We start from the raw sequence: 14,000 nt of genomic DNA, 5'->3' as shown, positions 1-14,000 counted from the left end.
CCACATGCCCCAGAGGGAATGAACAGAACAGGTAAATGTCAAGTGATCCAGCTTCTGGCAAACAGAGGGTAGGGACACCCTTTGTGAAGGGGACATAGGATGGCCATGAATATTCGTTCTCATAGTTGTATATCCAGTTAGAAGGAATATTGCTTTTCTTTCATCAACTGCCTTCCAAACCCCAGATCTTTGGAGCCACATGTTCATGATTCCATATTTACTGGGAAGAGGGAAAACAGGAACTGAGGTTGGCGCTCTGTGTCCTGTCCTTCTGCAGTCTAGTAGTAATGGTGAGGCTGCAGTACGACTAGGTCACTTAACCTAGTTCTGTAACTGGAAACTCAATATTGAAACACGAGGAGCGTTAAAGGAGGACAGTAATCGTAACTTTCTCATCATTGGCAAGCAGAAAATTTGGTCTTTACTTAAATATGACGCATTCAGTCTGAGCCACAAAAGTGTCCAGGGGTCACATGTAACTTCTGTTAAATTGCAGTTACACTACTGAGCTGTGGAGATCTCTGGGGGGAGACCCCTTGCTTGCCACTCAAGTCCTACAGGTCCTGAAAGACAAGATAAAGACTCCAACAAGCCAAGAAGGCCGCATCACTTCAGAGACTGAAATCAACAGGGATTTGGCAGCTGCTGAACCTCTCTCAGTAAGTAAAGACAGACATGTCTTTCAGGCTTTCCTCTGCCCTGTGACAATCCTGCTGATGGAAAGCTAGAAGTGTGGTATAATATTGCTGTGTGGGCACTTCTCCTCTGATGTACTGTTTCCCTGAGTCCAGCTCTGCTGTCTGTGGAACAAATACGGCAGTTTTAGAGTATGTGGCTGATTTACTTAATAACATCTGGCAATTAGAAAGTCTTTGAACCAGGTTTCTCACAGTGCTTTGCAAATATTCCTTAGGACTCACAATATGCCTTGGTAGGTCATACACATTTTTACAGATGTGGGAAACTGAGCCACGAGTTAAGCGAGTTGCTCGCAGTCATTCAAGTTACTGGCGGAAGTGAGAATTTAGTACAGCAGATCTCAGAAGGGGAGAGAGGGTGTGATGGTGTTGGGAAGAGATCTCAGTTTTTACCATTCTCTCCTTTCAGGCAACATGTGCCATCTTTGAGGTGGTGTCAGCACTGCAGTCGAGCAAAGCTGTGCAGGAGCTGCTCCCAGAGTTGTTTCCTGTTCTCCTGCAGCAGATCAGCCGAACCCTAGGACAGGAGATGCCTTTGCCAAGGATAAGCAGCCGGGGGGAATACCGAAAACACCTACAACATACTAAGGACAAGCCTTGCCGGTAATTAGAAGGAAGGGAGAGAAACAAAGAGAATTCTAATAGAGTTGTGTGACACTCCTAAGGAGTTCCCAGGGTTACGAGGCACCTTACCATTGCCTGCCCTTAGAGTGAGGAAGTCTTGTCTGTGTCTCCTGTGGGTCAGTTCCCTGAAATGACCAGGCTCTGGCAAAACAAACACTGCCATCCAGGCCTCCTCAGACTCTTTGTACAGGTTAGTGATAGGCACACACCAACCCCCGAGTCTTCTGACCGTTCTGTAGTGTCCAGACCTTTATCCACTGAACCCCCACAGAATTACCAGGCCTGCTGTTCCCAATGGAACAGTATACACCAGTTTATTACTTATACTTTAGACTCTATACTTTATACTTTATTACTTATACTCTATACCGCAAAACACACAGCACTTAGGTATATTTATAGTGAAAACAAGAACAGAGATGATCAAAGAACAGAGATTCCAGTGATAGTGAGTAAGAATGCAAGCAAAAAATGGTTACATGTAAAATGAAATCATAACATGCTCCTAGAGACTAAACTTAACCAACAAGTTAACCTCCTGTCTAAAGATGTTCCTCACCCAAAGTTCTCAACCAAGCCTGATAGCGACCCCGCTGTCCATCTCGCTGTCCATCGACTTCCTAAGTGAAGGATGCCAGGGTGTCTTCTTTGTCCCCCAAATATACTAGAGCAAACCTTTGATGTGTACCCCAAAATTGGGTCCCCACTCCTGTCTACTTCCTGTTACTTTTCTTTCTTTGAAGTTCTCACAGTCCTTCTGAACTGAATGTGAACTCTACATGCTTAATTTACAGGTAAACAAACAGATGGATAAACATTTCTTGCCTGAAAGAAAACTATTTTTTCACTTTTCCTGGTGACTAGTCCCTAGACACAGATCATAAGAATGTAATTTTCAATGCATATACATGACTCTTTACACCGCATGTGTACATGTGTTTCACAATGATATTGGTGACATGGGCTTTTATTTGAGACTCATATGGCAATCTTTTAGTGAACTAGAATTAACATACCAGACCCCTCGGCACCCACTCTGTGCCCCTCGCCAGTTAACACTAAGAGATTCCTGAGTCATCAGTTGACTTCAGCTCTTGTAGCCCATTAATGTACATTTCCCACCAATCTCACAACATTATTAGTTTCTATTATTGTTGTGTTTCTTTATTCCGTGCCAACAAGGTGCTCAAATTACAGACTTCATGGTTTTATCATGTCTCTGACTTTTCGTAGGAAACCAGTATCTAAACTCTATTCACGGATGGGCAGCGGGTATAAAATAAACATAGTGAAGTACTACTTCACATAACACATGGGCAACCTGTGGAACTCATTGCCAAGGGATGTTGTGAAGGCCAAAAGTATAACTGGGTTAAAAAAAGAATTAGATAAGTTCATGGAGGACAGGTCCATCAATGGCTATTAGGCAAGATGATCAGGGATGCAACCCCATGCTCTGGGTGTCCCTAGGCCTCTGTCCGCCAGAAGCTGAGACTGGACAACAGGGATTGGATCACTTCATGATTGCCCTGTTCTGTTCATTCCTTCTGAAGAAGCTGGCATTGACCATGGTTGGAAGACAGTATACTGGACTAGATGGACCATTGGACTGACCCAGTAAGGCTGATCTTATGTAGTGGCCACAGTCAGTCAGGTTTTCAAGCATGGGTGCCTAAGTTTTGTCCACAAAACTTGAATTTGTTCACATGGATGGGTACCTAGCTATGTGATTGCTGGCGCTGCAGATACAAGTGTATATTCTGCTCATGCTGTTGGCCCATGTGCAGGCCGATTTTAGGTACCTATATGTGAGGGGTGGTATGCTGTGCCCCGGCCTCTTCCATGAACGCAGACTGCGCTTAGTACCTCCAAAGTGTTCTAGGGATGCCTGCTCCTGAGATCCTAGTGATAAGGGCTCTGATGACTGTTTGACCCCAATGGATGATCTTAACTCTTGACCTTTGTTTTCTTTCTCCTCCCTCTTGTCTCTCAGGGGACTTCTCCGTCCTCACCTTCTCTGTGGCTTGTACTTTCATGTCTAGGTTCCTCCACCCCCTTTACATACATGTCCTCTTTACCTGGCCCTGAACGTTTTATTTCCACCCTCCTGGGCCTCCATAGATGCCTTGGTGTCCCTGTTAGAAAGGGATCCCAGTCCATGCCCAGTAGAAGGCAGTGGGGCAATCCATCCACTACCCCTACATGTTTCTGCCTAAACTTCCCCTTGATTTCCAGAGTCACCTCTGCCATTGGACAGAATTTAGTGTCCTCATGTACATAGTCAGTTTTGATCCTACCTCTGGGAAGTATCCAGTGGGGTTTCACTAACTCCTGCCCGATTAACAAACAGGATGAAGCTGTGTCCATTAGTCCCTTTGGTGGCTCCTCCCTACCCATACCGATATGGTAGGTACTTTCTTTTTTCTTCCCTGCCTGGGAGTCTTGTCCCAGCCATAAAACTGTGCAAACCCACATTCCATTTTAGGACAGTCTCTTTTTAGATGTCCTTCACGTCCATGTCGGTAGCACACTGTAGGCCAAGCTCCCACTACAGTTCTTTGAGGCACCTCCCTCTTCTTCTTGATGCCCTTCCCAGCTGGAGGCACTCTGGTCCTTCTCAAATCTAGTCCCTTAAACCACTGACTCACTCTGGGAATGTCCGCCTCTGCAAATTCCTCTGTAACTTTAACTGTGGGGTCCAGATTAACTGGCTGGCGCCACGTAACCCATGCTCGGGTATGCTCAGGGAGACTCTGAAGAAACTTGCAGAACCATGCAGTCCATGATCTCCCCCACAGTTTGAATATCTGGCTTTACCAGTGAGTGGCCCAATCTTTTAATTTCTGTCCAAATGCACAGAGGCATAATCCCTCAATCCATCTTTCAACTCTCCATTTCTGGCAGTACTTTTCTGTGGATAGGCCCCACCTAGTCCAGCATGGCTGCCTTAATCATGTCATAATCTCTTGCCCGCTAATCACTAAGAGCCATATATGTGCTTCCCCGGCTAAATAGGGTGTCAGTCGAAGGCCCCACATTGTTCTATCCCTATGAGGTCTCACTGCTGCTCCTTTAAGAGTAACCAAAAACACATCAGGGTTGTTAGCAGGTCCCATTTTATAGAGTCTGATCTGCTGTGCCTGGTTTCCATTTCCTGTCACAGGACTCGCCAAACTTTGGAGGAGTTGTTGCCAGACCTGGGCTTGCTCCCATATAAATTCCTGAAGGCTCTTTTGCTGTTAAACCTACCAGGCAAGCAAAGGCTGTTTTTCTGCATGGTGGGATTGTTGGAAGGTCTGTAGGGTCTTCTACACCAGCAGTTCTCAACCGGGCCGGTTTTAGGGGGTCCGCCAAGCAGGGCTGGCATTAGACTAGCTGGGGCTCAGGGAAGAAAGGTGAAGCTCTGAGCCCAGCCACGCTGGAGCCCTGAGGCCCAGCACCTGCACTAAAGCCCCGAGCCCCTGCACCCTGTGGAGTTAAAATCCGGAGCCAGGAGCCCCAAACTCTGATGCCTGGCAGGGCAGAGGCCTGGAACTGGGCCATGGAGTATTTGTAGCATGTTGAGGGTGCGGGGAGGCTCAGAAACAGAAAGGCTGAGAACCCCTGTTCTACACTTCTCTTTGCTGCTTCACCACCCATTTCAGTGTTCCCTCCATCACCCGGACTGCCAAACCTCTACACTGGCTTCTCCAGCAGGCTCTCCATTTGCATAGATAACAGGGAAATCCCTGATGAGCCCCCAGCTGTGACAGAGAGGGGTGTTGCACCCCCACATCTTCCACAAACACAGACCGCATTGAGACTTTCTTGCTTGTAAGCACCAACATATAGTCTATTTAATCCCCCTACCAATACATAGCACCTTTATATTTAAGTATCAAAGGGGTAGCTGTGTTAGTCTGGATCTGTAAATGCAGCAAGGAGTCCTGTGGCACCTTATAGGCTAACAGACGTATAGTAGCATGAGCTTTCATGGGTGAATACCCACTTCTTCGGACGCATCCTATACGTCTGTTAGTCTATAAGCTGCCACAGGACTCCTTGCCACCTTTATATTGTATCTCAACTTTCTAAACTCTTCTCCAAAAGTGGGGGGTAAGGTGTTTCCACTCAGAGACCTCACTTTGTCAGGCTCTCCTAGCTTTTTGTCTTTCTGTTTCTCCTAGCGTGACCAGACAGCAAGGGTGAAAAATCAGGACAGGGGGTGGGGGGAAATAGGCACCTGTATAAGATAAAGCCCCAAATATCGAGACATCTGGTCACCCAAGTTTCTTTCTCTGTTCCCCTCAAAGAGCTCCTGCCCATGTCCTTTTATACAGTTTCCCTGTTAATGGAATGATTGGTTCCTTGACTCACTAGCCCCAATCTGACCTCGTAATCAGGTACACCTCTGTCCAATTAGGCCTTCTGTGAGGAACCAAATTAGTACTAATAGTGACCAGAGTGCTGATTCAGCACTCTGTAACGTCATATCTGGAGATATGACCCCAAAATGTGCATTAGTGATCACCACACTCTATGCCCCCAGTGTTTGGGTCCTGATCATGTATCTTTTCCATATTATTGTATTCTGCTAGTGCCCATACTCCTTGCAGAAAGGGGAAAATGACTGCAAAATTTTGTCCCTAGCAAAACTAGTCATATGAGATGTATGAGACTGAAACTTACCTCCCGGTATCAAGTCCTTCCAGGGACACTGGTGTCCAGGATATTGCCAATGGATGAACTGTCGATGAACAGCAGACCTGACAAGTAACTGGGGCTTCCTCGCTCTGTTCAGGCTGCACCTTCCTACTGAATACTGCAGTTCTGTACCTCTCTTTCCCCAGGCTTTCTATCCAAGCATTAGAGGCTGTGCTTTCCAGAGCTGGGAATGAGAGACTGGGGAGAGCGCTCCGGGAGCAGAGAACATGGAGTCTGCTTGAAAACCCCAAGACTCACCATGAGGGAGTGTGTCTGCTGGTGAGGTAAGAGATCTAGGAGGCATCATTTTATCCTTGGGAATCAGTAGCAAATAGAGTGGCTGAGAGGGAACCTCCAGTTTATAGCTTTGTGGGGGTGCCCTGGGTGGAAACACACAGCTCCCATTCTTAGATATCAGTGCTGTATGCTCAGAGCAGCTGAGTGTTTGAAGTGTGCAATATACCCCATAAGCGGTTTATTTTGTCTTCCAGTGTTCTGCTAAGAGCTGAACTAATAACACCTGAGATCTTACAGAGCCTCCTCCCCTGGGTGAATTCCCCAACAGAAAACCTCCGAGTCACCAGCACAGCTTTCCTTGCCCAGGTAAGACACAGGGTTCTGGAGAGCGGTTTCACCATTAGACCGTTGTCTCATGTTTGCCTTTCTTTCGGGAGTTGTACAGTTCAGTTCATAGGAGTAATTGTCATTTTAGATAGTAGAATGGGTCCTCCTTTATATGGAAACCTCACAGGGAATTTCATTACACCTTTCTGAGTCATTCTCTCGCTGATATTTTTATTGCTGTCATTGCCTATACTAGCTACACAACCACTGGTGCTGGCTCAGAGAGATACAGACAGAGTTTGAATTCCTGGACCTCTTCTGCCAAGTCCTAGTGCTGATACTAACCAACAGCTCCTGATTTTGGTTTAGCTCAGCAGATCTTCTGAATGAACCTAGTGTCCTAATACTATAAAACAAGCACCATACAAATACATTCACATCTATCTTAGGTTCTCATTACTGTAGTATCTGAGTACCTCAAAACTCTTTAATGTCTGTATCCCCACGACACTCCTGGGAGGTAGGGAAGCACGATGATTCCTATTTTACAGGCAGGGAGCTGATGCACAGAAGAATAAGTGACTTGCCCAAGGTCTTTGAGGGAGCAGGAAATTGAACCTGGGTCTCCTAAGTCCTGGGCTAGTGTGATAACAGCTGGACCATCCGCCCTTTCCACAGCCTTCCTCTAACATCTGCTTCATATTTCCCACTTATTCTAAGCAACTATCTTAGGGGCTCATCTGGTTCTAAGAAAAACAATCGATCTGTGCCTGTGATGGGCTGTACCTGGGCTTTGAGGCTCCTTACAAGAGGCCCCGTGGTCCTACTACACCCTGCCCCAGGAAAACAGCCACAAATCTGGGTCTGACTAGAGAGGACTCATGAAAGCAGCCAATCAGAGCCCATCAGGCTCAGCTAAAAGGAGCTGCAGGGCCTTAGCAGGTCAGTTCCTGGCAGGACCTGGAGGGGCAAGAAAGGGGGCTGCTCTCTGGCCACAGAAATTCAGGGGATAGCCAGAGTTTGATTCTGGCAGCATTTGCATAAGCTGGATTTGCAGGAAGAGGGTCCCTAAGAACTTTAACCCGGAGGTGAGGGTGAAGCTAAAAGTGGCCGGTAGGAAGAAGCAAAAATGAACTGAAATCAAGCAGTGCCTAGCTACTGTTTCCAGGGTTCATGGTTTGGAACCCAGAGTTATGGGCAGGCCCTGGTTCCCCCACCATCTACAGTGGCATAAGCCCCACGGAGGGGACAGTGCTTATGGAGAGCTTGAACAAAGGGCAGAATTTCAAGGACCCAGAGTTGGGGCGGGAGACCCTAGTGAGGGCAATGGGATTGTTCTTGACTACCCCAGAAGGGGTTCATTTGGACTTTGGGACGCAGCCAGAGGCCTGAGCCACAGAAGACTCACTAAGGTCGGCTGGCAGGGTGCGCCAGGGGTGAGAAAAGGACTGTGGTACCAGACCCAGCCACTAAGAGGCTCTCAAGAGGTGAGTGGATCCCTATTATAGTGCCCAAAAGGAAAGCTCCATGTTTTAAGACATTTCTCATTTGTGTGGAATGATAAAGTTACAGTGTCTTATGTGCCAAGTATCAGAGAGGTAGCCATATTAGTCTGTATCCACAAGACTGTGGCTGTAGGAGGACTCCTTGTTGTTTTTAGTGTATTCCATGTCTGCTCAAATTATATTCCCAATCTTAATGATCATATTGGGGCTAATGGACATGTTGATTTTATTTCAGCTAATGAGTGATCCCATGCTCAGGGAGAAGAAGTTCCTTAAGTCCGTCTTGAGCATCTTGGAAGAAAGGTCACATGATAGGAACAGCATTGTCCGCCAGATGGCAGTGAGAGGCCTGGGAAATTTAGTCTATGGGGCGCCTGAGAAGGTAAGAGAGATTACTGAATAGAATGCAGCATAACTAGAGAAACCAAGAGAGAGAATTGTTCAGAGTTTACAGAGGCTGCACAAAATGCACTAGGCCAAATTCTGCTCTCTCATATACCCTAGTAACCTCTTTGCAGTAAACATAGAGCAAGCTGGATCCTTTGGTAAGCTGGGCATAAGTCAACAATGTGCGCTTTAATATGACCATATGTAAATGTATACATCTGGGAACAAAAAATGCAGGCCATACTTACAGGATGAGAGACTCTATCCCAGGAAGCAATGATGCCGAAAAAAACTTGAGTCATGGCAGATAATCAATTGAACATTAGCTCCCAATATGAAGTTGTGGCCAAAAGGCTGAAATGATCCTTGAAGATATAAACAGAGGAATCTTGAAGAAGAGTAAAGAAGTTATTTTCCCTCTGACTATGACACTCATGTGAGCACTGCTGGAATACTGTGTCCAGATCAGGTATCCACAATTCAAGAAGGATGCTGATAAATTAGAGAGGATTCAGAGAAGAGTCTCAAGAATTATCAAAGGATTGGAAAATATCCCTTTAGTGATAGACTCAAGGAGCTCAATCTATTTAGCTTTACAAAGAGAAGGTTAAGGAGTGACTTGAGGACAGTCTATAACTACTCACATGGGGAATAAATTTTGATAATGGGTTCTTCACATTAGCAAACAAAGGTATAACAAGATTCAATGGGGAAAAATGAAGCTAGACTAATTCAGACTGGAAATAAGGCATACATTTTTAATGGTAATTTTAATTAACCATTGGAAGAATTTACCAAAGGTTGTGGTGGATTCTCTGTCACTAGCAATTTTAAAATCAAGATTGGATGTTTTTCTAAAAGATACATTCTAGTTCAAACAGAGACTATTTCGGGGAAGTTCTATGTTATGCAGGAGGTCAGACCGGATAATCACAATGGTCCCTTTTGGCCTTGGAATCTAAGTAACTAGGAATCTAATAATAGGATTACACAGGTGTATTATGGCACCAAGTTGGGCTCATTGTAGCTAGCACTTGGTCTGAAATATAGCTACAGGTCTCTGGGGGGAGACGGGGTTAATGAAATTCCCACAGCTTCATAACTGCTAAAGAAAACTTATTAGAAGTGTGATCAGTGATAAGTGTTCTTTAATGTCATATGTTTGTACAGGTGAAAAAGCACAAGAAGTTTCTTCTGGACATACTGATCGGGGCCTTACATGACATTTTCAGTTCGGAAGTCATTGGCGAGAGCATGAAAGCACTGGCCAAAGTCCTGAAGGAGCTAAAAGAGAAGGACATAGGTTCTTCCTTCAAAGACCTCACCCAACAGATCCGGACCTACTTTGACGATGTATGTGAACAAATCTCTCCAACCCCAGTTCAGCCGATCTTGATTAGACTCCATTTACAATGCGTGATGTGGACTCCCTGGGCATTGCTCATGTCGGAGTGAAGAGATTTTAGGCCCCAGGGAAGAGAGGTGTTTTACGGAGGAGGAGAACATTAGGAGGATGGGGATGACATCCCTGCTCCCACAGTCTCACCCTTCTATTCTTCTTTATTGCCACTGAGAACCTCAAAGAAAGTCTGAATACTAGATTAGATAGCTAGATAACCATGAAATGGGAGTTACAGAGTACAATAGAGAGTGTTGGGCCTGTTCTATACCATTTTTATGTGAGAGGGTTGGAATGATAATTCCGTTTTGCACAGAATTTAGAGATTTCAGATTTGGGTTTTGTTCCTATTTATGGGAACCCCTCTCCCCAAAGTTCAAAACTCTTTGTGAAACAGAATTACTATTCTCAACCTAGCTCTATTGGAAGCCTTGGCCCAGGCAGTCTGCTCTCAGACTATCCCGGTGCTGGGAACCCAGGAAACTCTGGGAGCTAGAGGTGCCAGGGAGTTGCAAATTTGAGAGCCAGGACTCCCAGGGTCCCAGAAGCTGGGGGCCTGGAAGCCCACGATCCCAATCAGCCTGCTAGATCGGCTGCCACAGAGCTGGATGGGTGCACTGGAAAGACACCAGGCAAGTTTCTAAGGACCCCTACCTGGCTTCCGGAGGAATTTCATCAAAACTGAACTGTCTCTAAAATATTTTGATGAATCAGCAAATTCAAACAAAAAATTGGTTAATTACCATTTTTCCGACTAGCTGTAGTTGGAATCACTCTACTTTAGCGTAGAAGAGATGGCTGTGCGAAGTGCATGATGTGATTGTCTCTTAGTTACTAACTTGCGGGGCTTTCTTGGCTGTAGGAGGATGATGCTCTTCGCTCAATGGCCTTTGTCCTATTTGGCATCCTGGCCCAGCTGACAAAGAGAAAATGGAAGACCTATTTCGCCGACCAGGTTAAACAGAGCTGGGTCACACTTCTGCTGCACCTGCAAGACCCAAACCCTGAGGTTTCAGTGGTAAGACCGACAGTGACTTATTTACTAAGCAAAAGGAATCTTCCTCCCAATGCCAGGGGAGCTCTGCTATTCCTGCCTGCTGTGGAGGCCCAAATTCTCCCCTCAGTTCATTGCCCTCCTGCTGAGTCAGTTCCAGCCAGGTTGGTCCATGGCTGCCTCACCAGAATCCAGGAGAGGTCATGGGTCTGACCCCGACAGGTCTCTGTTCCTGTCTGTCTCTGCACCCCAGACCCCTGCCTCCCCAGAACAGAGAGACCACAGCTATGCCTGGTGCAGCAGCTTTCATCGGTATATCTGTTCCCAAAAGACATTGATGCTACCTCCAGGTTTCAGTTGAAGCTCTCCCGTCTATTAGTCATTCCTGCATGTTTTCTGCCAATTACATCCAGATGAATCCCTTTTTTTCATCCTGGAATAGATGAGCAGTCACGCAGATGAGTTCCCTTTGAATGAACATAGCACTCGGTAGGGAACAATTCAATGGTGTGACACTGTTTTTCAGGAATGCAGAGCTACGTTTCACCTCTGTTTCCCGTTTTTGGGACTGAAGAGACTCCAAAGGGCAATTAATGAGCACCTTGGTGGCACAGCCGAGCTGAAGCCTGAAGAGCTCCAGGTGGACATTTGCAGACACCTTGTGAGTGAGCTGTTGAACTGCCTGAGATTATTGACTGGAGTGGTGGTGTAGAGGTGTGTGTGGGGGCGGGGGGGGGATGTGTGATGGATAATGTAAATAACTGTAAGAGTGGGATATATGACTGAGGGTGATGGGAAATGTAAATCTGCCACAGATTCCCATTGTTCCCACTTCTACCCAGCCACCTGTTCTCTATCTTATTTACCTGTGGTTCGTAAAAGCATGTGCTGGCAGTCAAAGGGCACTTCTAGCCAGAGAGAGCTCATGTGTCCCTGATTCCCTCTAGGCCAAAGAGAATGCAGAGCTGCTGGAGAAAATGTACCAAATCACCATCACGTACTTCTATAGCAGCTGGGAAGAGATCCGGGCAGTTGCAGCCAACTTAGCTGGTGAGAGATGATGCCCAGTGTCCCTTTTGGTATTTCCATTGAGGGAGACAGAAACAATCCCACTGTGCAGCGCTGAGCTGCCATTAATCTCTCTGTGCCTCAGCTTCCCATCCATAGATGGAGATGTTAATATCCCTACCTCTCCAGTGTGGTGGATTAGTTGCTATCAAGTGCTTCGGGATCCTTGCAGGGAAAGCACGGTGCAGTCATTTAGTAGTAGAGGCAGGGACATTGTCACGTAGGGCATGGTTACACTTCGAGCTGGGTGTATAATTCCCAGCTTGATGAGACGTACCCGCACTAGTCCTGCGTGCTAAAAATAGAGAGTAGTTGAGATGGCAGGAGCAGCAGGAGGTTTAACCACCCCAAGTATGATCCCATCCAAACCCCAAAGTCTATTCTCAAGGTGGCTAGCTCCTCCCACTGCTCGTGCTGCCTTAGCTACATTCTAATGTTAGCATGCTATCGCTGTCAGAGCCAGTGTGGGCCCGTCCCATTGAACTGGGAGTGATACCCCTAGATCAAAGTGCAGACCTACCCACAGTGTTGTTCAGAGCTCCTCACTGCTACTTCATCATTGGGAGGCATGCAGCCCACCTCCCCATAGCGCCTGCTGTTTCAGGTTCCTGGCCACACCACCTTGTCAAGGAAGCATTAGGTTCCTCCTCTTTGGCCCTGTGCCCTCTTCACCCTAGCACACCCATGTGAGACAGGCAGGCATTGTGGCCTATGTCTCACCTATCAGTCATCTTGTGAGATCCCTGCTTAGAACTCACTTATTCCTGGCCCCAGTCCTTTGCTCAGACCACTAGACCAAGACACTATCTTAGTATGTCTCCAATAACTGACAGCAGTGGCAAGAGAACAAATGGGTTTTATGTAAACATTCTTTTTAAAAAATGCCTCTCTCATTCTCTTCAGTGTGGACTCTAAACTGCTCTAGCATCCTCTTGCCCACAGCTCACCCTTAGGCCCACAGTAGGAGATGCCAAAGATGTGTCTAGGGGCTGCTAATGTCACTTTGCACTCAACAAGGGAAGGTTTATTATTATTGTTGTTATTTATTTTACATTGTGTATTTAGGCATCATCCTGGAACACACAGACAGGCAGCGTATGGAATGGCTGGACCTGGAACATCTGCTAATGTGTAAGTAATAAATACAGCTGAAGTCCTGTTCATTAGTGAGTTCTAAAGGAATTTAGCTGACAAGCAGCAGTAACCGATACCACTGGTGCAAAGTGCATCAGCCACGCAGCAAAGGACAAATTCACTCTTGCCCAGTAGAAAGTCCGCTTTAATTTTCCCTGAAGGAGGAAGCTGCAGAAGGTGTGATATGAGTCAGTACATCTCCTGGTTGTCCTGGCAATGCCCCCTCCACAGCCAGTGCTATCCACTCTTTGGGCTTTATTGGCTCTCTGTGGACTCCCCAGGTGAGAAGAAGTTGTAGCCACTTTCTGCTACCTCAAATTTCCCATCAGCAATTTTTCTTCCAGTAGGTGCCCTGTATCATGCATAAACCTGCTTGGACCTGGCCTCTGTTAAATTCCAGGTTTAGTTGAGCTCAGGCAGTGTCTCCTGAATAGAGATGGAAAATAAACTTAAAAGTGGAAGCTATTGAAACAATGGGCCTTCTTCCATTTACAGCAGAGTGGATGACTTTCTGGTAGAGTCAGGGTCTCCCCCCAGTTGGGAGCATGGAAGGGACCCAGTGGAGGAACCTAAAACTTTGTATTGGAGAGCTGCTGTAGCGTGGTATTTAGAGGTAATAAGTCTCCAGCTATTTCAGGCACAGGGGACTATAAGAAAAGTGAGGCATATTGATCTCTCAGGTATTTTCCATCCCAATAGAAGGACTGAGCCCAGTTTCACATTTTTCCATGTGATCATTCTGCTTAGGTAGTTCAAGGTTCTGTGATCACACTTAGCTGTGATTTGACAGTCTGTTCACTAACGTGTTGTCCTCTGTAATTTCAGCTCTCCAAGTCCTACAGAAAGACCCAAGTCCCACTGTCCAGCTGGTGGCAACTGAGATCATCAGTGACATCTGTTCTGGCCGAGTGATTGGGGAATGAAGCGCAACGGAGACAAACAGA

At 46.4% G+C, this 14,000-nt stretch overlaps 1 protein-coding gene and 1 long non-coding RNA gene across 2 annotated transcripts; both read left to right on the top strand.

The window, feature by feature from the left end:
• Nucleotides 1-496: 496 nt before the first annotated feature.
• LOC101934257 (protein maestro-like) lies at nt 497-11,566 on the top strand (the record flags this gene model as incomplete). The annotated part of the gene is made up of 8 exons (XM_065580100.1): nt 497-659; nt 1,108-1,301; nt 6,152-6,289; nt 6,497-6,608; nt 8,310-8,456; nt 9,632-9,814; nt 10,723-10,878; nt 11,381-11,566. Coding segments are annotated over 8 exons (1,279 nt in total), but the record flags the coding sequence as incomplete, so codon positions are not given.
• A 217-nt stretch (nt 11,567-11,783) lies between these two features.
• Nucleotides 11,784-14,000, top strand: LOC135980006 (uncharacterized). Its single transcript, XR_010597245.1, has 3 exons — nt 11,784-11,904; nt 12,988-13,053; nt 13,882-14,000. It is a non-coding gene; the product is annotated as an uncharacterized LOC135980006 (long non-coding RNA).

This window comes from Chrysemys picta, unplaced genomic scaffold, assembly GCF_011386835.1.
Source record: "Chrysemys picta bellii isolate R12L10 unplaced genomic scaffold, ASM1138683v2 scaf1578, whole genome shotgun sequence".
Classification (NCBI taxonomy): domain Eukaryota; kingdom Metazoa; phylum Chordata; order Testudines; family Emydidae; genus Chrysemys; species Chrysemys picta.
Note: the sequence above shows the minus strand (reverse complement) of the source record. Positions and strands in the feature narration are given on the sequence as shown.